This window comes from Chiloscyllium plagiosum, chromosome 19 (genome assembly GCF_004010195.1).
Source record: "Chiloscyllium plagiosum isolate BGI_BamShark_2017 chromosome 19, ASM401019v2, whole genome shotgun sequence".
NCBI classification, from domain to species: Eukaryota; Metazoa; Chordata; class Chondrichthyes; order Orectolobiformes; family Hemiscylliidae; genus Chiloscyllium; species Chiloscyllium plagiosum.
Genome location: NC_057728.1, coordinates 64,930,752 through 64,957,098, shown reverse-complemented (window position 1 = coordinate 64,957,098; position 26,347 = coordinate 64,930,752). Strand labels below are relative to the sequence as shown.

General features: G+C 40.8%; 1 protein-coding gene across 3 annotated transcripts in view; it reads left to right on the top strand.

The window, feature by feature from the left end:
- The window catches only part of scyl2 (SCY1 like pseudokinase 2), a 58,449-nt gene that overhangs the window by 2,707 nt on the left and 29,395 nt on the right, over positions 1 to 26,347 (top strand). For 2 of the 3 annotated variants that reach the window (XM_043708760.1, XM_043708759.1), the window contains exons 2-5: positions 7,630 to 7,825; positions 11,628 to 11,785; positions 11,893 to 12,037; positions 17,456 to 17,605. In XM_043708760.1, coding sequence (XP_043564695.1) covers positions 7,649 to 7,825; positions 11,628 to 11,785; positions 11,893 to 12,037; positions 17,456 to 17,605 — 630 coding nt within the window. In that variant the 5' untranslated portion in view covers positions 7,630 to 7,648. Of the gene's footprint in view, positions 1 to 7,629; positions 7,826 to 11,627; positions 11,786 to 11,892; positions 12,038 to 15,996; positions 16,014 to 17,455; positions 17,606 to 26,347 lie in introns of those variants that run through there. The other variant, XM_043708761.1, reaches the window with a different exon arrangement.

Below are 26,347 nucleotides of genomic sequence, written 5' to 3'. Positions count from 1 at the left end.
TGTGGGGGGGCACAGGGATCAGAGAATGAGAATGGGGGGGCACAGGGATCAGAGTGAGAGGTAGGGGGGCAGGAATCAGAGTGAGAATGTGGAGGGTGGGCAGGGATCAGAGAGTTTGGATGTGAGCTGGTGCAAGGAACCGAGTGAGAACGTGAGGGGGGCAAGGATGAGAGAGTGAGAATAGGGTGACATCAATCAGTGAGAATGCAATACTGGGTCAGAGATTAACAGTATAGTTGGGTGTTGGAGTTAGAATGGGAATAGTGTCGAGTGAAATGAGGGGGTTTTCTGACTGTGAAATAGGGAAGGTAGACTGTGGGATTAGAGGGTTTGAGTCAGAGATTGGGATTGGGGCTCTTGGTAAATTTAAGAATTAATCTTGAATCTGAGTGGAATTTGAAAATGTCATCAACGATTGAGGGCCCAGTATGGGATTCAAGTAAGAGTGTTCTCTGGGCAATGCCTCAGACCTGATTGGAAGTGAGTGTCACCAAGGATGGGGCTCACAGATCTTTACTTGGGATTTACTGCAGATCGTGACACCGTGTAGCACCATGCACATCTCAGCTTCAGAGGTCATAGGCGCAAGACCCAGGCTGAAGGCAAGCCCAAAGTCCCACTTCAGTGTGGTATTGAAGAAGTGTTGTGTCTTCAAAAGTGTTGCTTTTTTAAATGAGTCATGAAAGCAAGGCCTTCCATTGTGCTATTTTGGAGATATGTGAGGGTGTTATCTTGTTTTTATCTCTCAAGCAACATCATGAAAACAGAATACTGGAGGACTAATACTTGTGGGATCTTGTCATGCACAAATTGGCTACATTTTTGTGGTGACGACATGTCAAAAAGTACTTCATTGATTTTAAACAGTTGAGACATCCAGAAGTGATCAAAGGTGTGATGTAAAATGAAAGTTCTTTTAGTTTGTTGGCCTTTGGGCTTTGGGCTGGAGTACAACATGGGATCACAGTGTCAAGGAATCAAGGAGAGATCTGGCACTTAAGCAGATGCAGCTTTATTTAAGGAAGTTCTATAATTACACCTGTGATGCAAGATAAAGGACATGGATGTCGATCGTACTTTGTTGTGCATGTCTTATTTGCCTGATTTGTGATGTGTTGTGAAGTTGATTTGATTGTGTCATCATGTTTGCATTTGAACACAAAATGGAAGCCAAGACCATTCTTAAACAAATGTTTTAATCGATCATTTTTAATTCATCAAGTGATAAAAGCTTGGAATTTGCAGTTGGTTATCAATTCTGAATATGTGAATTGGGACAGAGCAAAGGCTTAGATTTTGCTCATCTGTGAGACATATTCTGTTCAAGTTTTTCATCTTGCACTTATCAGAATTACCAGTGCCAGATCTCAGAAAAGGATAACAAATTATGTTGTATGAGAAAAAGGATGCCACTTGATTGGAAAACGGAACCTGATCGAAGCAGTGCAGCCTTGCACGCCCAATGTACTCAAAGCTTTTATTTAATTGGGAAGAAGGCAAAAAATGTGTTTTTGTTTGCCAAAGACATTGCCTTCATGTAAATAAATGTAGCTTCCAAGATGTATAAGTGAGCAATATTGCTGATACTCTTGAATTGGTTCGTAATATAATTCTTAGCACCTTCAGAATTGTTCAGTAAGTGTTGCCCAATTGAGGAATAATTTCTCACATCAGTTCTGAGTTTGGAAATGTGGGCTGGTCATGTATGGTTAGTACATAGCCTGCATCCAACAGGCCAAAGTGGCATGCTGTTTGATATGATCTATCAGTTATTTGGGCATGTGGCCTACATACCAACTTCATAATGGCACTGAAATTCCTCTGTCACATTACTCATTTTTGCAGTAGGCAGGATTATCTTTTGGCCTGACAGTTGTATCCCGTTAGTGAAGAGTAACACATGTGCATATTAGTAGTGTGAAGTGGTAGCTTCACCTGTTGCTCAAATCTTGGACACACCTTGCGTGCTCAGGGTGATTGGAGGTACACTGGGTGCTTCTTAGGGTGTGGAGCTATTCATGCGTTTGTGAGATACACAGGAAGCGAGATACACAGGAAGCAATGATTTGATCATTGTCGCCATCAACCCAGAGGAAGCTTTGGTGTGCCTTACTTCAAGCCTGTGTGATCAACAAATTGCTTTGGATCTATTTGCAAGGTTGACAATGAGGCTAGTCTTATGGTGCGAGAGTTTTGTAGCAGTGGACGTGTCCCTAACTCTGGCCCAGGAAGTCTGGGTCAACTATTGTGTATGCTGCTGTAGGAATGTTAACAAGTGAAGGTAGGTTTGTAGTAGAGATTTAGCTGACTTCTTGCTGGCATATCAAAGAATGGGAGCTTGTTTCAGTTGGCTCCAGACAATTTGTGATCAAGTTCAACAGAACGTGGATCCACTGTCTTTGTTTGGAGAGAACTGGAGCTGATGCCCAGGTCAGAAAAATCTTTCTTTCCTTCTGAGTGATTCACACAATTTTGTTTTTAGTATTTTCAGCATCTGTGGTATTTTGCTTTTATTTCATTGTTGCTTTAACCTCCCTCACAATGGAGCTCTTACTAAGGCTGTGCAACAACAGCCTGGATGTAAACTTAAACTTATGTGGAAACATCTTCGAAAAGCAACATGCATGGCAATGTTGAGACATTACTGAATTTCATCCCTATTTTGGGAATGAATGCCACAAATGTAATGATTGATTAATCAAAACTTTGGCAAAGAATAATTATTTGGTGATGAAATTCTATGTCTAATGCGCTCATCTCTAAATTGCTGGGTGCATCTTCAACTTAATCTAAGAAGGCACCTTCCATGCATCAAAATGCCCCAACCAAACGATTATTTTCTGAAGCAAGTCTTTGATGATTCAATAAGTAAATTTTGTGGGCTTAGACCTTCTAGAAGAGCCTCTGACATTGCCTTTGCTGTGAGACAAGTTCAAGAAAAATGTCAGGAACAGTGCAGGAGTTCTTCATTGCACTCATTGATATGATCAAAACATTTGAATAAGTAAGTTCCAAGATTCTCTGGATTATGCTGCAAAGTTTGGATGTCCAAGAAACATCTTTACAATCCCGCCATAGCTTCATGGTGACCTGACTGCAACTGTTTTGACTGGGTATCTGATATCGACTCCTTAGAATCCTCCCGGGGTCACACAAGTCTGTATGATAGCCGCCATGTTTTTTACAGTATACGCAGTGGCTATCAAAGATGAATTGTGCTTTAGCATCGTATTAAATACCTTCTAAAGGGAAAACACTTTCATCTTAGTTGCCTCTGTCATATCATTGCCTACTCTGCCCAAGAGCTACAAAACTCCTTCGATCTCTACACACAGGAAACTTGATCTGTCCTTGAGTATTACCAAAACAAAACTCTATTTGGTCATCCAATATACAGTTTCTCTGTCTGTTGAAGGAGAGAATCTGGAATATGTTGAGCCTTCCCATACCTTGACAGCCATCTCTCTCAAAATGCCTCTATTGATGAGCGGTTTCTGACCGTAACAGCTGCATAAGTTCAGCCTTCTTCAAACCTCAGCAACAAATATTTTGACACAGAACCACCTGCAAGTCAACAGAATCCTTGTATGCAAAACAGTTGTCATCAGCACACTCCTAAATTGCAGTGAGACTTGCACTGTGATTCAATGCATTCAAGTGCTAGAGAATTCTATAAGCAGTGCTTCTGCCACATCCTTCACATTCAGTGGGATTCACATGTCGGGATGGTTGAAATGTGTCTCCTGCCAGGTCTTGTTTTCTCAATCATCAAATGCATAATCTTCTAGGGGAGGACAAAGAAAACACTTTAAGGACATTCTGATGTGTGGTAGCATTGACTTTAAGCTGTTATTTCAAGCTGCATCACGTTTTGAGTCACGATTTCTTAATAATGAGGCACAGCAGTGGCATGGAAGAAAAGGAGACAAATTGACCACCTCCGATTTCATTGCTTCTTGGGACGTCCTGCCCTATGTGACCAGAGATCTGAGAGCCATGAATTAGCTTGTTAAGCCATATGAAGGGTTATAGAATTTCATGATCTTGAGCAACAATTACTCTTAAAGTGAGAGACAACTGATGACAGTGATCAGTGCAATGCATTCAAGGGGAAACGTTATTTGTTCACAGGATCTGGGTATCATTGGGTGGATCAGCATTTATTGTCCATCCCTAATGCCCCGGCAAAGATGATGAGCTGCTGCATTGTTTGGGTTTTTGGGACACCTAGGATGCTATTAGGGAGCAAGTACCAGCATTTTGACCCAGAGACAGTGAAGGAACAACTCATTTCCAAATCATAATGGTGAAATGTTTGGAGGGAGAACGTGTGGGAGGTGATGTTCCCATGGATATGCTGACCTTGTGTTTGAAGTTGGTGGAAGCCATTGGTTTGTTGGAGGAGTCTTGGTGAGCAAGTGCAATGCATCTTCTGGAAGATGCACACTGCTGCCATTGAGCATCAGTGGTGACTAGAATAGATGTTGGAGGTGATGGGTGCCAGTTAAGAAGCTGCTTTTTACTGGATGCTGTCAATCATCTTGAGTCTTGTTGGAACTGTGCTCATACATGCAAATGTGGAATATCCATCTCACTCCTGACTTATGACATATAGATATTAGGCAGTCTTTATGGAGACAGGAGGTGAGATCCACAATACAGAATTCATGGCCTTTGACCTACTTTTGTAGCCACAGCCTTCATAAGGCTAGTCCAGTTCAGTTTCTAGTCAATGGTAATGCCAAGGTTGTTGAAAGTGGGCAATTCCAACAATGGTATTGCTGTTGAATGTCAAGGACGGATGGTTTGACTGTTTTGATGGAAAGGTTTATTGCTTGACGCTTGTGTGGCTTGAATGTTACTTCATAAACACATGCAATAGGAAGGTATAGAATGGTTTACTGATTGGCTTAGTTGAAAAGGGAGGCTCCTGTAGAACATAAACTGTGGCATGGACCAGCTGAACTGAATGACCTGTCTCTGTGCTCTGCTCTGCCACAGTTATGGAGGATCTTATGGCCAAGTGATAATGTCCCTAGCCGTGGGCCAAAACGTTCAATCCTCCCTGCTCCGAAGGTATGTCATAACTTATTTGGACAGGTTGATTGAAATAAGTACAACAGCTGCAAATATAATGGAGCTGTTCAGAAAAACCCTTGCCTAATCTGTAATTGGTTTCCTCAAATGTAGAGATGCCAACATTACGAGCATTCAGTGTAGTTAGTGCTTTGAAATTGATATTCATATTGAAACTGTGTTCTACTTTGTATTTGTTTTGCAATCTTTATTTTCCTGGTACTGAACATTTTTAAAAAATGAGTACAATGCAGTTGATTAAAACTGTGACTGTGAAATTCTTCATTGGTTTTGTAATATGTTAGTTTTGAGATAAAGGTGTGCCTCAAGTAATGACTTCCATGATGCTGATACTTAAGAAAGCTCAACTGGAAAAACAGCTTTCAATGTTAGTCACACTGATTTTGGATGGGTCATTGAGAAGATGCAGAAGTGATTTAGCAAAATGGAGCATGGCATGGAGACTTTATTTGCAAGGTTATGTTAGAGAGGCTCAGGTTGTTCCCCATGGAGCCATGATTTCATGTGGTCAGAGATTATTAACAGGTTTAGATAAGGTGGACAAAGCAAAGCTCTTCCCATTCATTAAAGGAACACGGAGGACGACAAAGATTTAACAAAAAGATGAAGGAGGCAGTAGTGATATTTTTAATGACCCAGAACTGTGGGCCCATGAGAGTGATTGAAGGGGAAATGATGAATGATTTCAGAAGAAAACTGTATGGACTCTTGAAGGAAATAAACTTATTTATTGGGATAGTTATGGGGATGGGGTAGAGGAGTGCAACTGATTGAGAGCAGTCTATGGAATTGGATTTGATTGATTGAATAACCACCCCGTATTGTAAATGATATTGTGGCTCAGAAATCCTTCAAAGTAAAAGGCCTTTTGTAGCCGAAATGCCCATTCCAACACTCCATTTCACTGTTCCTGCACTGGGACAGTGGAAGTGTCATTCCTGAAGTGAGCTGATCTCGTGGAATGGGTTGGCTTCTGAGTTTTGGGTTGATTACATTTAAGGTTCAGAAAAATCATACAATCTTTTAATCTCTTTGAATTGTCACAAAGCTGGTCACTTTTTCTAAAAGCTGTTCCTTTTCTCAAGGTTACTGTGTCCTTGGTTTTTTTTCAGAGGGTCATAAACAGCCCCCGGCTCCAAGGTGGCTAGTTTGGTACAGCGATGTAAAAAGGATGTTTTTTGTTTATATGTTAACAGATGAGACTTCAGGCGAAAGTGGTCATGATTTAGAAGTGACCTGTATAATGAAAGGGGAGTGGTCAGCTCTCTAGCTGAGCAGTTCAGTCAAGAACTAGTTAGGAGTTCAGCTGTGTGGAAACAGGCTGCGAAACTCTCTCTCCTTCTGCCTTTCTAACCTGAACCTGTAAACATTTGTTCCATTTTTACTGTTTTTTTTGTTGGGACTGTTGTGTATATTTGGTACAGCATAATTAAGTCTTGTTTGAGTAGAATGAGTTCTGTAGGGATTCTTTATTTCTGTTCTTGGTGTTTCATTGTGTAACTTTGTGAATAAATTTTTGTCTGTTTTAAAACCTGGTGGTTAACCTAGCAAAATTATTCCACGTAATTTTCACTATACACTTACTGAAACAAATTACAAAGTTATGGTCTGGGCTGCCTGCTTAAGAATGTTCTGAGTGGTCTGGCCTAGTCCATAACAGAATATTACCTTTTTTATTTAGCCTGCCTCTGCTTTTTACAAAGGTTTGTAGTCTTCAGTCAGGCTTTTATTTTATTCACTGATGGAATGTGGGCTTCAGTGACTGGGTCAGCATTTGTTACTTGTCTCTAGTTACCTTTGGTGGTGGTGAGCTGCCTTCCTCAACTGCTGCAATCCATGTGCTGTGGTAGATTCACCTCTTGTCTTTTTTTAAAGAAGGATAGAACTTGTGTTAAGATAGCATCTTTCTTAAGCTAAGGACACCACTGAACAAATGCAGTACTTTTGAAATGTAATCTAATTTATACAGCATTCAGTCTCATACACAGGCTCCACAAACAGCAATGTAATTTTAAAAACTTCTGCTTTGTGAAGTTGAGGTATGAATATTCACTGTTGAACAAGGCAGAATTCCTCTGTGGTTCAATGGATTTTTTTTTACATGTAACTGAAAGGTATTTGGCCACTTGAAATGTTTGAAACCTTTGATTCTTGATCGTCACCTTTAATCAGTGCCCTGTGTTCTTGAACGTTTTGCCCCTGGGAATTGTATCTGTCCCAGACCTTTTACAATTCTAAACAGCTGTAACAAATCTCCCCTCAGCCTTCTGACCTGTGAGCACAACCCCTGTTAGTTAAGGAGAGGGAACCAGCAGGAAACCTCCATGTGGTCAAACCTTTCCTAATAGAGTAAGTTGTAAAAATAATTCCTGAAGGAAGCTTACTAGACGTTACTCAGAATTTCCTCTACTGACCAGTGATTGAAATCAAAAATGATCCTGCTGGTGGCAACCACACCTCTACAACAAAGAAAATATGTGGAAGGTTTTTTCTCTTTTGCTGATTTCCTGTTCTTTATCTTTTTTTTTGCAGGTAAACTTCATCTGAAACAATGGAGTCAATGCTAAATAAACTGAAGAGTACTGTTACTAAGGTAACAGCAGATGTTACCAGTGCAGTCATGGGTAACCCTGTCACAAGGGAGTTTGAAGTTGGGCGGCACATGGCAAGTGCTGGGCCAGGAATGACCTGGAAGGTCTTTCATGGTGTGAAAAAGTCAACCAAACAGGTAATACAGATTCTAAGAACAACTTAAAACATATTCTGATGCATTTTAGCCAGAAGAATTTCTTAGTTGAAAGGAAGTTTCTGTTGTGCTGTCTTATAAATGACCTAGTTTAAAGTAAGAAATAAAAGCCAAAAATGCTGAGAATATTCAGCAGGGTTTAGCAACGTCAGTTCACAGGGAAACGGACTGAATGTTGCAGGTCTTTCACCTTTCATCACAATTTTCTGTTGAAAGACGGCAGACTTGAAACCTTTAGCTCCAGGTGCCAGATCTCCCGAGTATTTCCAGTGCCATTTTGTGTCTTTATTTCTGATTTCTAGCGTCAAGAATATTTTGCTTCCATGTGAGGTCAGTCTGGCTTAGGTAGAGAGTTATCTGGGAAGACTCAACTTTGCACAGTCTGTGAGGTGAACATTAGCAAATTGCTTTTCCTATTGTACATCTTGGTGACAAACATGAAATGAAAATGTAAAAGGAGAGAGGTGTAAAATGGGCTGCCCATTTGCTCTGATAGTGATTATATAGGGTGTAGGTTTGCTCGCTAAGCTGTAGGTTTGATATCCAGACGTTTCATTACCTGGCTAGGTATGTGTTTGTTTATGGCGTTGTGGTTGGAGTGCCAGGCCTCTAGGAGTTCTCTGGCATGTCTTTGATTAGCCTGTCCCAGGATAGATGTGCTGTCCCAGTTGAAATGGTGGTTTTTTTCATCCGTGTGTAGGGCTACGAGGGAGAGAGGGTCGTGTCTTTTTGTGGCTAGCTGGTGTTCGTGATTATATCCAACCTTCTCTGTAAAAATTCAGCAGATCTGCCAGCATCTGTGAAGAGAAAGTAGATTTAACACTTCCGGTCCAGTGACCCTTCGTCAAAACTGGCTGCTTCAAATTTAAAAGAAGACATAACATTTCTTCTGTAAAGTCTAAAATAAATTCCAGTCCAAAGGTCAAGTTTGACAAATAGCCTCGCCAGATGAAAAACTGCTAATTCATGACAGTTAATATTTAATAGACCTAGTTATTGTACACCATAGCAACAGCATTTGAATTTTTGAAATGGTGTCAGTGGAAATGATCTTCATTAAATGGCCATCGATGCAGCATTGGTTAAGTATTTTGACTTTATGAAGCTATTTTAGGAAAGAACACCACATAATTACAGAGACCAGACAGTTGACGGGATGTTAAGATGTTGGATAGTCACATTTGATGAAGTAGTGAAGCAATTAGTGAATTGTGGGCAGGAGAAAATATAACTTGCATTAATATAGCACCTTTCATGACCACGGGACTCTCCAAAATATTTTGTAGCCAATTAAATATTTTTGAAGTATGGTCATTACTGTAATAAAGGAAAGTTGGGAGTCAAGATGCACATAGCAAATTGAGAAGCAGTAATGTGAGAAAGGTCAGGTAATTTGATTTTTTTGGGATGTCAATTGAAGAAGCTGGAGAGGGCTCCTAATCTCATGCTTGAATTTGACTCATGTGGTTACATCCATCTTAGAATACAGGAATGAAAGCTGGAAGTGCTGGAAATACTCAGCATGTTTGACAGCACCTATGGAGAAAACAACAGAGTTAATGTTGAGCGTTAATGGACTTACATCAGATTAGGCTACTTGGTATTTCAGCATTTTCTGTTGATATTTCAGATTTCCAGTGGCCACAGTATTTTGTTTTTAATGTTAGAATGTTGGAACACATTTAATTTCTATTTCAAAGTCAGTTGGATAGTACAGCATTTCTTCAGTTCTGTGCTTCCAACAGTGTGGTGCTCCCTCAGCATCAACCCCCTGACAGCGCACGTTTCCTTCAGTACTACCCTAGAATGTCAACTTCGATTATTTTTGTTTCTCTGGATCAGGTTTTGAACTGGCAGTCTTGGACTGTGAAGCAAGACAGCTATCACCTGAGAGCCAGTGCTGTCAAGGTGTTCACTGCGTTCCATTGAGAAAACTTACTTTAGGTGGTGTTTAGGTGCATTACCAACACTTGCTGACTTGTACTTGGCTGTTCACATCTGGATTCTGTGGAATAGGGTGCTATCTACCATAATGAAAATTATTCGAACTTGCACTTTTATTTGACATAGTGTGAAATGTGGTATTGTGTAGACCATCTATTGTACATGCAAGTGCGGCTTAGTGTTTAGCACTTTCCTGTAAGTCTGGCGGTTGTGGCTTCTAGTTCCTTGAGTTCAGTGAATGACATCGAGTGTATAAGATCTAGTAACATAGCACATGGCATCTCCATGTGCTATGTAAATACAAGTTGAAGTTTGGGTCCACTTTGTGAGGGCAATTTAAAAGACCCCACAGCACTGTTTCAAAGAAGAATAGAGTCTCTATCCCTCATGCCACTAATAATTGTGGGTGGTACAGTGGTTAGCACTGCTGCCTCACAGAGCCAGAGATCTGGGTTCAATTCCCGCCTCAGGCGACTGACTGTATGGAGTTTGCACGTTCTCCCCGTGGCTGTGTGGGTTTCCTCCGGGTGCTCCGGTTTAATGTAGGGGTATGGGTGGGTTGTGCTTCGGTGGGTCGGTGTGGACTTGTTCGGCCGAAGGGCCTGTTTCCACTAATGTAATCTAGTAATCTAATCTAATTAATACCTCAGCTTTCATTAAAAAAGATGATCTGGTCATTAGCACATGCTCTTTGTGGGAACTGGCTGAGAGCAAATTTGTTGACCTGTTTCCCACTTTTCATGAGTGATTGCAGGTTTTGAAGATACCTCATTAGCTATAGAGTGCTTTGGGATTTGCAGAGGCACACTGCATAAACAACTTTCAAATGTAAACTCCCTTTGCTGGCATTGTTCCAATACTACTTTGCTTTGTGCTTTCCATGACCTCTGGATTTTTGTTACAATGAGATATTCTGAACCTCACACTGTGCTCCTGCTGTGGTCTAATGTTGACAATAAATCCAGTGAATTCATTGCTTTCATTTTTATTATCCCTAAAATTGTATGCTTGTAGCTTAGTTATCTTTATTTGTGTTCATCCTTCTACAGTGTCTCTATTGAATTTCTTAGCTTTTTCTCTTCAGCCTATCTGCGTATGGAATGACGTATGGGTCATTTTAGTTTTCAATTCAAACCACTCTATTGAGACTGCCTGTTGATTACTTAATCATCAGCATTATACAGGACCCTGAGAATTAATTAGTGCCTCATGATGTCGCCTTTAATTGTGCTCCAAGCATGACCAGCTTCAGTACTGAGTTGCATTCCGGCTTTTACATTTTTGTTACACAGCTACCCTGCTTAGGACCTAACCCAACAATCAAGTCATAAGTCTTTGTGCCATGTATTAACACACCAACAGAATGCTCAATTACTACATAGCAATGCTATCAGGGAAATTCTCCTTGCAAAATTTCTACTGAACAAAATGGAAGTGTATGGTTTCAAATTCCTCCTTGATGGTTCAGAAGTAACATGACGTGTTTGATGGAGTGCTTTAACATAGTAAACTCCCTGAAGCACTTGAGAGAAACCGAATAATCAGACAAAATCTGACATTGAGCTATGCAATGGGATAATTTTGGGCACATGATGCAAAGCTTGGTTTTAGGGAGCAGGTTCCAGAGCGTGAGGCCCCAGTCGGTGAGGGCACAGCCAGCACTGAAAGAAAGTGTAGATGGAGAAAAGTCCAGTATTGCAGGAGTGCAGAGAACAAGGAGGGTTCAGTTGGAAAAGTCTCAAATCAGCAGACCACATCGATGATAAAGTGAAGGTAGATGTACAACATTTCAATTCTCAAGCATTGATCCTAGTTTCTTCATTGTCTTTTCATTTTTCAGGAGGTAGCTGTATTTGTTTTTGATAAAAAATTAATTGAGAAATATCAAAAATTTGAAAAGGATCACATCATTGATTTACTGAAAAAAGGTGTGCAACAGCTCACCAGGCTGAGACACCCACGCCTACTGACAGTGCAGCATCCTTTAGAGGAGTCGAGGTACCAGAATTTTGATACTACTTGTTTTCATGACCAACAATGAACATTAACTTGTTTTTACAAACTAATGTTTATTTTTGATTTAACTGATTCTTTTTTTTTTACAGAGATTGTTTAGCCTTTTGCACGGAGCCTGTTTTTGCAAGTTTAGCCAATGTCCTAGGTTGTTACGACCACCTACCATGTCCTACACCTGCAGAAATTAAAGAGCACCAGCTTTATGATGTGGAAATCAAATTCGGTTTGTTGCAGGTGAATTGCCAGTACATTTGTTCAAGAGTTATATTGGTGCAATAATTGCTGCATGTCCTGCATGTCTGCCTCAACCTGCTGCTTTAACTGGCCAATCTCCAGTTCACAAAATTGCTAATTGTCCTATAGTTCTATAAACATGCATGGTGCTTCACACGACCATATCCACAGACTAAAATATGATATTGTTCAACTCCTTTCTTCCCATTTTCAGGTCAGTCGTTTAACAGTGATCGTTAGTAGTTTTAGAATGTGCCATATTACTGGTTAAAGGAAAGTAATTGCAATTTTTTTAATGTCCTAGAGCATTTCAGAGCTAATAATTGTAATTCTAATGTTAATTTATTGTTGTTAAATAGGCAAGTGTAACAGTCAGCTTGCACAAGGAAACCCAGAAACAGCAACAAAATTGCACAGCACTTTAACAGGCCATGCAACCCAGCCCTATACTCCACCTGAACTTCATCCCAGTTGACTTAATCTCACCCTCCAGCAGAACATGTCCTTTCTTTCTCCTACACCCAACTTGCTTTCTCTTATATGATCAATGAATTATTCTTCACATTTTGGTGAAGGTGAAATGCTGACTAGATCACCTGTTGAATCCCTTTCATAGGAAGTTGTCATTGGTGACAACAAGATGGCTAAGAAGGCGTTTCGCACGCTTACCTTCATTGCTCAAACCTTTGAATGTAGGAGTTGGGACATCGTGTTGAGGTTCGACAAGATGATGGCGAAGCTTCCTCTGGAATACTGTGTGCAGTTCTGCTCACCCTGCTGTAGGAAGGATATTATTAGATTTGAAAGAGTTGAGAAAGAACTTACTGGGATGTTGCCAGGAACGGAGGGTTTGTGCTATAGTAGGTTGGAACCTTTTCCCTGGTTCGTAGGAGGTTGAGGGGGTGACCTTGTACAGATTTATAAAATCATGAGGGATAAAGATAGGGTAAATAACAAAGGCCTTTTCCTTATGATGGAGGAGTTCAAGATGAGGGGACATATTTTCAAGGTGAGAGGAGAAAAGTTTAAAAAGTTTGATTTTAAGGGTTGTGTTCTAGGAGAGGTTTTAGGGAGCAGGTTCCAGAGCGTGAGGCCCCGGTAGGTGAGGGCACAGCCAGCACTGAAAGAAATTGCAGATGCAGAAAAGTCCAGTATTGCAGGAGTGCAGAGAATATGGAGGGTTAAAAATCTCAAATAAGCATACCACATCAATGATAAAGCAAAGGTAGATATACAACATTCAACTCTCAAGCCTTAATTTTAGCTTCTTCATTGTCTTCATTAAAACGTTTTTTCACACACACACACTAGTTCGTATGTGGAATGAAGTGCCAGAGCTTGTGCTGGTGGATGGACAGGTACATGAATAAAGAGAAAGAGAGGACTGCAGATGCTGGAGAGTCAGAGTTGAAACGTGTGGTGCTGGAAAAGCACAACAAGTCAGGCAGCATCCGAGGAGCAGGAGAGTCGACATTTTGGGGATAAGACCTTCATCAGGCATCAGCCCTTCCTGATGAAGGGCTTATGCCTGAAACGTTGCTCCTCAGATGCTGGCTAACCGTTGTATTTTTCCAGCGCCACACTTTTCTACTCCAATACATGAAGCAAGGTTTGGAAGGATATGGGTGAAATGCAGACAAGTGGGACTAGTTTAGTTGGAAACATAGTTGACATGGACTAGTCGGCTTGAAGTCTGTTTCCATACTGTAACTCTATGACCAGCAATTGTTGCCCATCCCTAATTACCTTAGAACTGAGTGGCATGTTGGGTCATATGAAAAACCAGTCAAACTCATCCTTCTTGTTGTGGTCTGGAGTCAGACTTTCCAGCACATCAGAGAATCCATTACATCCACCACATTTGGGCTATCTTATTCAAAAGATATCTTCTCAGTGCTGCACACTCATACCAATCTAGATTATAGTCTCAAATTTGTGGCCTGGGCTTTGAGCGCATGATTTTGGTCAGAGAAGAGAGTGCTGTCACTGAGCCTAGGTTGACACTATAAGGAAATGCCAACTAATATGGTATCAACCTACACAAAAATTTAACTGGATTTTGTGTTCTGTTGCTGAAACGAGAGATGTACTGTTGAAGATTTTCACCTGGCACTCATCAGAACAAACGCCAAATTTCAAACATTCATAACAGTCTATACAACTGGAAAAAAGGAAGCTGATTGGTTCACAAGATGACTAATTGACTGAGGCATCAGAGAAGACAGTGTCAAACAGTTCAAATTCCACCTTTGCAGCTGGTAGAATTTAAATTAATAAAGTCTAGAATTGAAAGCTAATGTTACTAATGGTGAACAATTGTCATGCTTTGTTGCAAATCCCACCTGATACATTACTACTCTTCAGGGAAAGAAACTTACTTTCCTTTTCCAGTCTGGCCTATATGTGGTTCTAGGTCCGCAATAATTCGGTAAACTCTTAAGTGCCTCTGAAATGGCCCAGTGAGCAACAATGTTAAAAAATAATTTCAGATGGGCACCAAATGCTGGCCTTGCCAGCTCTACCAACATCCATGAAAGAATAGATAAAACTGTCCAAGTTAGTGGGAAATTCAAAAAATACACATATTCTTTTTGTTTACCAGAGAATGTACCCATCTTGTATTATACATTCATGTGATTATTTGAAAATTAACATTATTGAGTGTCCTGATAAGTATGAGATGGACAGCTTCACCAACATTTCTGTTGTAGCATTAACATTCAGATTCTGCATTGTCAAGTGACCTGTTGCTGTTTCCTTTTAACAAAGTGAAAAGGTGTCATGCGTGAAGAATACAGTTGTTCATTTGTAACGTTTCATAAAGTGATCAGACTGCAAACTAATACCTGTATAATGTTTCATCCAGTGATTGGCTCCTATCCATTGTTACTCTGTTCTGATGTTAAACCTGACAATTACATACAAATGCAATATCCTAAAAAAGACAATAATCAATGAATCACAAAGTCCAAGAAAGCAGCAATTATTCTTTCCAAAGAGAATTAAAATGTACAGGAACAGAGATCCCATGATCAAATAATAGAAAGGTAGCCTTTCACCCATTGTGTCACATGTAATCTCTCTGAAATATACCATTTTTTTTCACTGTAAATTACTGCAGAGAGCAGTTATTGTTTTAATGCAGCATTTAATCAAATGCATTGAACTGTAAAACGTTTTTGGTAGTGTTAGTTGAGGGAAGGGAATTAATTAGAATATCAGTATCACGGTATCATTCGCATCACAAAAATTCATAAACTTGGTTTAATGTTTCACCCTAAGTCATGTGGTTAGATTCTGAAAAGGAATTAGTATAGCACTATTGTAATGTAGGAAACTCTGCAGCCAACTTAAACATTGCCAGCATCCCACTTCACTCCAGAACCAGAAGTAACCAGGCCATGCTGTTTTAGTGATATTGGTTGAATTAATATTAGACAAGACATAAGCAGAACTCCCTGCTCCTCTTTGAAACAATGCTGTGGGAATCTTTTTTACAGGGCCTCAATTTAATCTTTCAACTGAAAAATGGCAGTGCCAATCATGTAGCACTGTCTCAGTAGTGCCTGGAGTGTCACCCTTCATTTTGTGCTCACTGGTTCAGAGTGCTACCCAATGAGCCATGGCTGCCATTAGCCTGAGTAGAGCAAGATGTTGTACCTATGTCCTCTGTCAGCACCATCTGAAATATATGTTTATTAGCATATTCGTGGACTCTTGTGGTGCAGTGATAGTGCCTCTGCTTCTGGATCAGTAGGTCTGGATTCAGGTCTCACCTGCCCCAGATGTGTGTCATAACATCTCTGAACAAAAACGGAATTTGTGTTAATACTTGGGGTCCAGTGACTCTTCAGAGCCTGTTAACTCTGTTTCTCTCTCCACAGATGCTGCCAGATCTGCTGAGTTTCTCCAGCAATTTGTTTTTGTTTCAAATTTCCAGCATCCCTGTCATTCTTTGGTTCACATCTCTGAACAGGTTGGTTTGAAAACATCTTAAAAGGTGTGTTGCCAGAAATGCATTCAATTGCATAACAAAGGCGTGCTTCAAAATAATGCTTTAGCTGTGATGTTTTGGAACACTTCTGAAAACTTTTTATGAGGCACAAAACAAGTATTTATGTGTTCTGTTGGAACGGTTACAATTTAAAACAAAAGCCCCTGGTAAGTGTTGACTGGGTTTTCCCACTGCATCTCCCTGAAGCAGTGTGGACACTGCAAGGTAAGAAGTGAAATATTTGCAGCTTCTCTGTTCATATTTCTAGCATCTGCAGGTGTTTGCTGTTGTAAGTTGGTCATTTACCTGATTGCCGTATTTGGATTCTTGATATGAGCAAATCGGCTGTGTAATTCATCTAGAAGCCAACAATGCCTGCAGTTGAAACTAATTAATTGGCTGGGTTGTTGCAAGAACAGTGTTTTTAGAAATGCAAATTCTTTCTTCAAACTTACTTGATTCTCCACATTTATGGTCCCATGCACTGTGGCAACCTTGTTAGTTAGGGTTTTGTAATCACAGTTACCTAATAAAAATAACAATTTGTTGAAATTTTATGCTTGTTTATTGAATATGCACAGAGCAGCATTTTCTGATACTTTATGAAATCAGATAAAGTATACGACCATAGCACTTAGGGTGGTTCAGTATTGGCAGATGATAACAGGCTTGAGGCATGGAATGTGTTGGTCTTGTTAAAGCCTTGAAGGCAGCATCCTCCTCACTAGCTAAGGTATAAGGGTCTCTTCTGAGTCTTCCCTTCTTGTCCATTTTCCAACTTGAGAAACAGCTCTTTGAGGACTGTCTGATGGGGACTGACGTCTACCCTGAGCACTTGTTGATGAAGCCAGTTTCCAGGGGCTGGTAACTTAGTCTGTGTCAATCAATTGTCTGAATCCTTTTGGCGAATGACCATGGAACCAATATTCATGATGTCAGATTATTCTTGTCCCCTTAGCGACCTCCATTTGAAGGTTATTTTTCAACTCTTCTAAGAACAAACCTTATTTTCACAAATATTGCACTCATAATAGGGTAATGTGGTGCCTGATAAATCTTTTGATTATGCTAGTAGAAGGCTAGTTACGATTGTATCACAGTTAAACGCGGTCTCACACTGCACAGGAAACAACAAATAGGAATGATAAGTGAATGCAAGTTTAAAGGGGGCACCAATTTTCAACAGCCTCTCAATGTCAATTTGCTAAGCTTTGAGTCATGTTTTCTCTGATGTTCACCTGGTCATAATGTCAGCAAGCTTGTGTCTGCAGATTTGTCCTTTTTCAGAGTATCTTATTGCTATATTTCCAATCTACCAGCCCCTAATGTAACAAATGGCATGGTGCACAAGCTTAATTTAGTTAAGGCAGTATTCTAACATTGCACTGTGGAATATAGTAATGTCATCCTTCTTTAATCTGTAGGTTTGCGAAGCCTTGTCCTTTCTACACAGCAGTGTGAAAATGATTCATGGTAATCTGACGCCAGAGAATATCATTTTGAATAAAAGTGGCGCCTGGAAAATCATGGGTTTTGACTTTTGCATCTCTTCATCTAATCCCTCAGAGCAGGAGGTAAGGACAATGGAGTTATTCAGCTGGCTGCTTTTCTCTATTCACAATTTGGACAAGACATTATCAAAAAGGTCTGTTTTCTCCTGAATGAGAAACTAATACTGAAAATGCAAGCTTCTTTGAGAATGAGAATTACCTGCAAAATCTTGATTGATTTTTGTTGAATATAATTTAAATAGTTCGTCTTGCTTATTAATAAATTCATTCATGTGATGAGGGTGTCACTGGCCAGGCAGCATTAATAGCCCATCCCTAATTACCCAGGGGGCAGTTAAGAGTCAACCACATTGCTGTGGGTCTGGATTCACATGCAGACCAGACCAGGTAAGGATGGCAGCTTCCTTCCCTGGAGGACATGAGTGAACAATTGACAATGGATTCATGGTCATCATTAGACTATCAATTCCAGATTTTTATTGAATTCAGATTCCATTGTCTGCCATGGTGGTTTTGAACATTATCTGCGTCTCTATTAACAGTCCAGCGATAATACCACTAGGCCCTCGCATTCCCAATAATTTTATAATACTATTCACGTGTGAATATATTTTAGGATTTGTACCATTTTTTTTCAAAAGAGAAATATTTTCATGCTGTGATATGATGGCGTAGCATTTTCATAAAAAAAAATCAGCTCCTGTGACACAAGTGCCATGGCAATGTAATATTTATTGTCCAACTCCCAAGTAAGTGCTGGAGTCAACCTGGTATTGTGTGGTCTTGGAGGAGAAAGTGAGGTCTGCAGATGCTGGAGATCAGAGATGGAAATGTGTTGCTGGAAAAGCGCAGCAGGTCAGGCAGCATCTAGGGAACAGGAGAATCGACGTTTCGGGCATTAGCCCGAAGAAGAAGGGCTAATGCCCGAAACGTCGATTCTCCTGTTCCCTAGATGCTGCCTGACCTGCTGCGCTTTTCCAGCAACACATTTCCATCATTGTGTGGTCTTGGTCCCATGTCAGCTAGATCACAAAACATGGCAGCTTTCCTTCTCCCAAAAGATAGAAATGAACCACTTGAATTTCTCTGACTATCTTTTGTAATTGTAGAAGTTGAATTCCTAATCTTGGAGTTGCTGGACAAATGTTGTGACCACTGGACCCTGTCCCTTGTACCTTGCTGAATTTCCTTGGGGCTTGTTTTTTAACTCTGTCCTCACCTTGGGTTTTTCATCACGTGAATGCGCTGTATAATTTTCAGATCTAACTGAGGCGTGTGAATAGTATTAAGGTGGGCTTTGGAAAATAATTGTAACTGGTGAGTGATGCAGTTAATAAATTACCTCAGTTGGCTGGCTTGTGATTGAATAACAGCAACAACGTGTTCAATTCTTATACTGACTGAGGTCACCAACAATGTCCCACCTTCTCAACCTTGCTACTTGCCTGGACATGGTGACCCTGAGACAACTGGTGATATTTTAACCTCTCTGTAATGAAAGAACAATCCCATGGTCCTCTGAGACTATGGGGACTTTTCCTTTGCCATGAATAAATGCTTTGTTGTTTTCTGGATTGATAGTAGATGGATTCTGTGAAACCTGTGCTTTAATTCAATCCAGACAAATTAAGGAATGGTAATAGACTTCCATATTAGGATGGAGTGCGACAATGTAGCACTTTTGCTGTTCTTGAATTGTTTAATATTGAGATTGCAGAGCTGAGAGAGTAACTTCACTGAACTGGTGGACTTGATGGTGCAAATAATACACACAAATGATGTATTAGTGATAGAGTGTAGGTATTGCATTCGTGACACTAATCAGTCAAATATACAAATTGTTGAGCTAGGTCCATTTCAGTGAGGTGATTTTTAAAATTTAAATCATTTTCGTAACTTAAGCCTTGCATCTGGTTGAATGACACTTTGGTAAGTTAGGTTTTCAGCTTCTGTTCTGTTCTCATCATCACAATGTTGGTCTGATCCAGTCTGACTATTTGATTTTAGTTCATTCACTGGATATGGTAATGGCACTGGTAAAGCCATTTCTAATTTGCCTTTGGGGTTGTGATGCTAGCTACTGATCATCAGTGGCACATTCAAATGGTCCCTGATGATGTGTGAGTGTTGTTCAAGGTTAACAGATGTTGGACCTGTTGTTGGAGGTGGACAGTATTTGATATGATATTTGTCTGTCAATTGCCAACCCAAGTCTGCATGTTGTCCACGTTCTGCTATAGGCTGGCAGGCACTACGTCAGGAATGAAAAAGTTCTCAATAACCTCACCCCCACTGAGAGGAAGCTTCATTGGTGAGGTAACTGAAATCTACAACGTCGTAAAGCAGGAGGCACTTCGCTCCATTCCTTCAAGCAACACAACAAACTTAAATGATAATTTGCCCAAAGTGAGTGTAGTGTGCTTTGGGCCTATACTTTCCAAATTCTCCACACTAGGGGTTTCTCTCATGTCTGGATCACTTGTAGACAGGTTGATAGAGAAAGATTGAAGAAAATTGGGATGAGAATCTTCAGTAATGAGGATAGCTTGAAGTTGGGACTTTCTCTTTGGGGAGAAGAAAGCTAAGAGGCCAGGCTGGATAGAAACGTTCCCCCTTGTAAACATCACAAGAATGAGATGTCATCAATTGATTTACAAATGGAATAAATACGATATGAGAACTTTTTCACAAAGTGAGTAGTTGGAGTGTAGAATTTACTGCTTGGAAGTGTGGACATTGCAGAAGACTGGCACTGGGTAATAATGCTTATTTGAAAGGTCAGTGCAAGCACAGTGCACCAATTGGTATCGACAGTCCTGTAGCACTTGTTTTGAAATGGATGGAGATAGGTTTCTCTGCATAGTCAATAGCTCTTTACCTTTGTATCATATGATAACTAGGATCATTGAATGTGCATTCAGTGGACTCAAGTCTTTTGTTCACCTATTGATTGTGGCATTCCTGTATTACTGGAATGTTATGTGAGTGGATGCAAACGCATTGCATTCCAAAGGCTCTGTAAAAGTGATATTTGAAAGCCCTTGAACTTAATTGAACACTTGATGGAAGTAATAGTCAGTAAAGGAAGATCAACTGTGCTCCGGCACTTTATTTCAATCTTGGTGAGATCAGAAAGATCAGCTCAGATGAAGGAAATCTTAAGGCTAAGTCATCCTTTCATAGAACCCTGTCTACAGGCCCAATATCTAACTGCCCGTAGAATGTCCTCTACCCAGAGATTATTCTAAATTTTAACCACTGTGAAAATGTGCTCTATTACCTTAGTTCTAAGCTTATCTTTATTCCCAATTTGTACCTTAGTCTTCCTTCTCTTGAAGTTAAGAACAGCATTTAGTTTCTTAACTGAGAGCTTTTAAAATATAAGATGTGACAGGACAAAATCTCTTTTTTTGTATGATTCAGATGCTTGTTGTGCCATTTGGTTGGAGTTTAGATGAATAGCTTGATCTTAGCATGAAAATGGACGTTCTAAACAAAGTACTTTCTGTGTATTTCTTAACAGTATATTACTTGCCAATGTAGTTGGTTTGATCTTTTGTCACTGAACTTTCCCTTATATTTGGGTGTGTGCAGTCTTGTGATCTTTTTAGCTCCCTTTTCTTGTCCCAAAGTAGATCTAAATTCTTGGAGGTTCCTGATAGGTTCCTATTTTTTCTCCCTCACCAGCCTCTCACCCTGACAGAGCAAGATTAATAAGTGAGCTCCTGTGACTATGCCAATGACTCGCAAGCAGACCTTGTGCATGTTTTATCTCTGGGACTCATTTTGTGACATCTGTGTTTCATTTATGACAAAATCTGAACTGAGGCAAACAACCAAATCTCCCCCCCCACACCCGTCCCACTTCAAACATTTAGTGAGTTATCCATTATAACAGGGCTGTAAAAGGGTCACAGGTGCAGTGCACAGTACTTGGCATGTCATCTTGGCTGAAGAGTGGGGTGTAAAAAAAATTTGCAAAATGGTGATACTTCAGAGACACTTGATCCATAATAATCTGTACAAAGTGGAAGTTCTAATTAATGTTATTTACCCCCTCGTTTTTGAACTTTATGATCAATCCAGGAATGATAAACACTAGTTATGAGGTATGCTTTGAGTCACTGGGGCTATTTCCATTGGAGGAGAAAGGGTAAGAGGAAATTTAATACAAATTGTTGAAGTCGGATAATAGAATTTGATGGGATCAGTAAAGCTGGAACTTTTTCTTTGAAGATAGGGTGTTAGTGACGAATAATGGATTTAAAGTTGTCATGAAGAGGAAAGGCATGTTTCTGCAGGTGATGTGGAAAGTTTAGCCACAGGGAGTGGATAAAGCATTTTTAAGCGAGGACTTGATTAATTTCTGAAGCACAGGAACTTATGGAGCTATAAGGAGAGAGCAGAACAATATTTGTTTTCAAAAAGTGAGGCTAAGAACAGAGAGCGAGTACAGATGAGCATGTAGCTGCGGGGTTGTTATAGGAGGGAGGGCTTCAGATAAGTGGATACCTCTGGGGAATGTTTGACCTGTACAAGAAGCAATACTATTAGACAGGAACTGGGGCACCTAAATTGGGAACAGATGTTCTCAGGAAAAGGCACAACAGAAATGTGGAGCATTTGCTGATAGTGGGACAAACCGATCCAGCACTGAGGCAAGGAGGGGATGGTAGGGTGAAGGAATCTTGGGTGACAAGGGATGTGGAACATCTAGTCAAGAGGAAGAAAGAAGCTAGCTTAAGGTTGAGGAAGCAATGATGAGACAGGCTCTAGAGGTGGCCAGGAAGAAACTGAAGAATGGACTTAGGAGAGCTAGAAGGGGGCATGAAAAAGCCTTGGAGGGTAGAATTAAGAAAAAGCCTAAGGCATTCTACATTTATATGAGGAACAAAAGGATGGCCAGAGTGAGGGTAGGACTGATCAGGAATAGTGGAGAGAACTTGTGCCTGGAGCTGGAGGAAGTAGGGAAGGTCCTTAATGAATACTTAGCTTCAGTATTCACTACTGAGAGGGACCTTGCTGTTTGTGAGGATAGTGCAAAACAGATTGATAGGGTCGAACAGGTTGATGTTAAAAAGGAAGTTGTGCTGAAAATTTTGAAAAACGTAAGGATAGATAAGTCTGCTGGGCCTGATGGGATATACCCAAGTTATTACAGGAAGCGAGGGAAGACATTGCTGTGCTTTTGGCGATGATCTTTGCGTCCTCACTGTCCACTGGAGTAATGCCAGATGATTGGAAGGTGGCAAATGTTATTCCCTTGTTCAAGAAGGGGAATAAGGATAATCCTGAGAACTACAGACCAGTCAGTCTTATTATGATTACTTGGAAAACCAGAGTTTGATTAACAATACTCAACAAGGCTTTGTGAGGGGGGCAGGTCATGCCTCACAAGCCTTACTGAATCCTTCGAGGATATGACAAAAAACCTTGAAGGTAGAGCAGTGGATGTGGTGCACCTGGATTTTAGCAAGGTGTTTGGTAAGGTTCCAAGTGGTAGACTCATTCAGAAAGTTAGGAGGCATGGGATATAGGGAAATTTGGCTGTCTGGATGCAGAATTGGCTGGCCGATAGAATACAGAGGGTGGTAGTAGATGGAAATTATTCAGCCTGGAGCTCGGTAACCAGTGGTGTTCTGCAGGGATCTGTTCTGGGACCTCTGCTCTTTGTGTTTTAAAAATTACTTGGATGAGGAAGTGGAAGGATGGATTAGTAAGTTTGCCAATGACGCATTGACAGGATGCAGAGCTGGGCTTATAAGTGGCAAATAGAGTTCAACCTGGAAAAGTATGAAGTGATTAATTATGGAAGATGGAATTTGAATTTAGAATACAGTGTTAAAGGCAGTATTCTTGGCAGTGTGGAGGAACAAAGGGCTGTTGGGGTCCATGTCCTTCAATCCCTCAAAACTACCACTCAAGTTGATAGGGTTGTTAAGAAAACGTATGGTGTGTTGGTTTTCATTAGCAGGGGGATTGAGTTTAAGAGCCATAAGGTTATGCTGTGGTTCTGTAGAGCCCTGGTAAGACCACACTTGGAATATTGTGTTCAGTTCTGGTCGCCTTATTATAGGAAGGATGTGGAAGATTTAGAGAGGGTACAGAGGAGATTTACCAGGATGCTGCCTGGACTGGAGGGCATGTCTTACGAAGAAATGTTGAGGGAGCTGAGGCTTTTCTCATTGGAGTAAAGAACGGTGAGAAGCAACTTTGATAGAGGTGTACAATATAATGAGAGGCACAGAAAGAGCAAATAGTCAAAGACTTTTTCCCAAGGTGGAAATGTCTATCGCGAGGGGACATAATTTTAAGGTGATTGGAGGAAGATTTAGGGTAGATGTCAGAGGTGGGTTATTTACATAAAGAGTGGTGGGTGTGTGTAATGCATTGCCAGCAGTGTTGGTAGAGTCAGATACATTAGGGGCATTTAAGCAACTCTTAGATAAACACATGGATGATAGTAAAATGAAGAGTATGCAGGTTAGTTTGATCTTAGAGTAGGATAAAAGGTCGGCACAACATTGAGGACCTGTACTGTGCAGTGCTGTTCTATGTTCATAAAAGGAGTTGGGAAGTATTTTGTGGCTGTACAAAACATTGGTTAGGCTGCTTTTGGAATGCTGCATTCAGTTCTGGTCTCCCTGCTATAGGAAGGATGTTGTGAAATTTGGCAGGGTTCAGAAAAAATTGACAAGGTTGTTGCCAGGATTGGAGGACTTGAGCTATAGGGAGAGGCTGAAGCATCTTCCCTGGAGCATCGGAGACCAAGGGATGGCCGTTTAGAGGATTATAAAATAGTGAGGGGCATGGATAGAGTAAAGTTAAAAGTCACACAACATCAGGTTATAGTCCAACAGGTTTATTTGGAAGCACTAGCTTTTGAAACGCTGCTCCTTCATCAGGTGGATGAAGGAGCTTTGAAAGCTAGTGCTTCCAGATAAACCTGTTGGACTATAAACTTGTTGGACTATAACCTGGTGTTTTGTGACTTTTAACTTTGTCCACCTCCAAATTATGGATTGGGTAAGTAGACAAGGTCTTTTCCCCCATGTAGGGGAGTCTGAAACTAAAGGACATAGGTTTCAGATGAGAGGGGAATGATTTAAAAAGGACCCGAGGGACGGTGTTATTACGCAGAGGGTGGTGTTTGTATGGAAGAGGAAGTGGTGGAGGCTGGTACCATTACAACATTTAAAAAGAATCTGGATGGGTATATGATTAGGAAGAATTTTGTGGAATATGAGCTAAATGCTGGCAAATGGGACTAGATTAACCTCGTCAGCATAGATGAGTTGGACTGAAGCGTCTCTTAAGGTAAAAACAATGACTGCAGATGCTGGAAACCAGGTTCTGGATCAATGGTGCTGGAAGAGCACAGCAGTTCAGGCAGCATCGAGGAGCTTCGGGTCTCTTGCCATGCTGTGCAACTCTGCCACTGATTGCTGTCGCAGGAACTGGCAATGTCAAGATGATCCAAATGGCTGCTTCTGTGCTGTAAATGTCTTTGATCTCATGCTGCAAGAACTGCCCTGTCTTGTTGCATTTCCTGCTGTGGGGAAATGGCCCCTTGCTTACATAGCATAAATCAGATGAGCAGTGTGAAACTGGATTATCAAATTGGCACTCAGTACTTCACATAGCTCTCCGGACTCTTTATTGCCATTGGGGTATTCAGTGTTCTGCAGTGTAATGCTGCATTTAATTTTTCTGTTCTCCCCGTAATTGGAAGCGAGAGTACTTTTAAGTGATGAGAGAAACAAGACAAAGCTATCACCATTGCTTGGAAAGCAACAAAACAATAAGGACAGTACTGCAAACAGTTTTGGCCCTGTTTTAAAAGAAAGAAGCAGTTGAGAGAAAGTTGACTAAAATGATCCCTGGTGAGGAGGAATGTCTTCTTGGCAAAAGCTGAATTGGTTGGTTGGGTGTCCCAATGAAAATAGCTGAGAAGAATGAGGGGTGATCTATTGAAACAAATAAGATTCTCAAGGGACTTGACAGGGTCAATGCTGAGAGATGCTTCCCCTCATGGGAAGTCTAGGACTGAAGATCATGATCTCAGAATAAAGGTCTGCCAGTTTAAGACTGAAATGAGGAGGAATTTCTCCTCTCGGGATTGAGAGTCTTCGGAACTTCTTCCCACAGTGAGCTGTGTGGGCAGAGTCCTTGCGTATATTTAAGGCTGAGATAAATAGACTGCTGATCGGACGGCACAGTGGCTCAGTGGTTAGCACTGCTCCCTCACAGCGCCTGGGACCCAGTTTCAATTCCAGCCTCTTGTGACTGCGTGGAGTTTGCACATTCTCTCCAACTCTTGTGTGGGTTTCCTCTGGGTGCCACGGTTTCCTCCCATATCCCAAAGATCTGCAGGTTAGGTGGATTGCTAAATTGCTCATACTATTCAGGGATGTGCAGGCGAGGTGGATTAGCCTGGGAATGCAGGGTGACAGGGATAGGGTTGTGGGTGAGTCTGGGTGGGATGCTCTTCGAGAGTCGGTATGGCTTGTTGGGCCAAATGGCCTGTTTCCATGTTATAGGGATTCTAAGAAACCTCTGGAATCAAGTGGTATAACCAGTTGGTGAATCAAAGGTTACAGGGAAAAGGGCAAGAAAGTGGACATGAGGAATGTCAGATCAGCCATGATCCCATTGAATTGCAGAATAGGCTTGAGGGGCTGAAGAGCCTCCTCCTGATCAGATTGTTTGTTTTTTAGTAATCTTTTTATGATTTTATGGTCTAAAATAATTGTCAGGTCATGTTCCCTGTTTGATGGATTATACATACTTCACACGTTTTCAGAG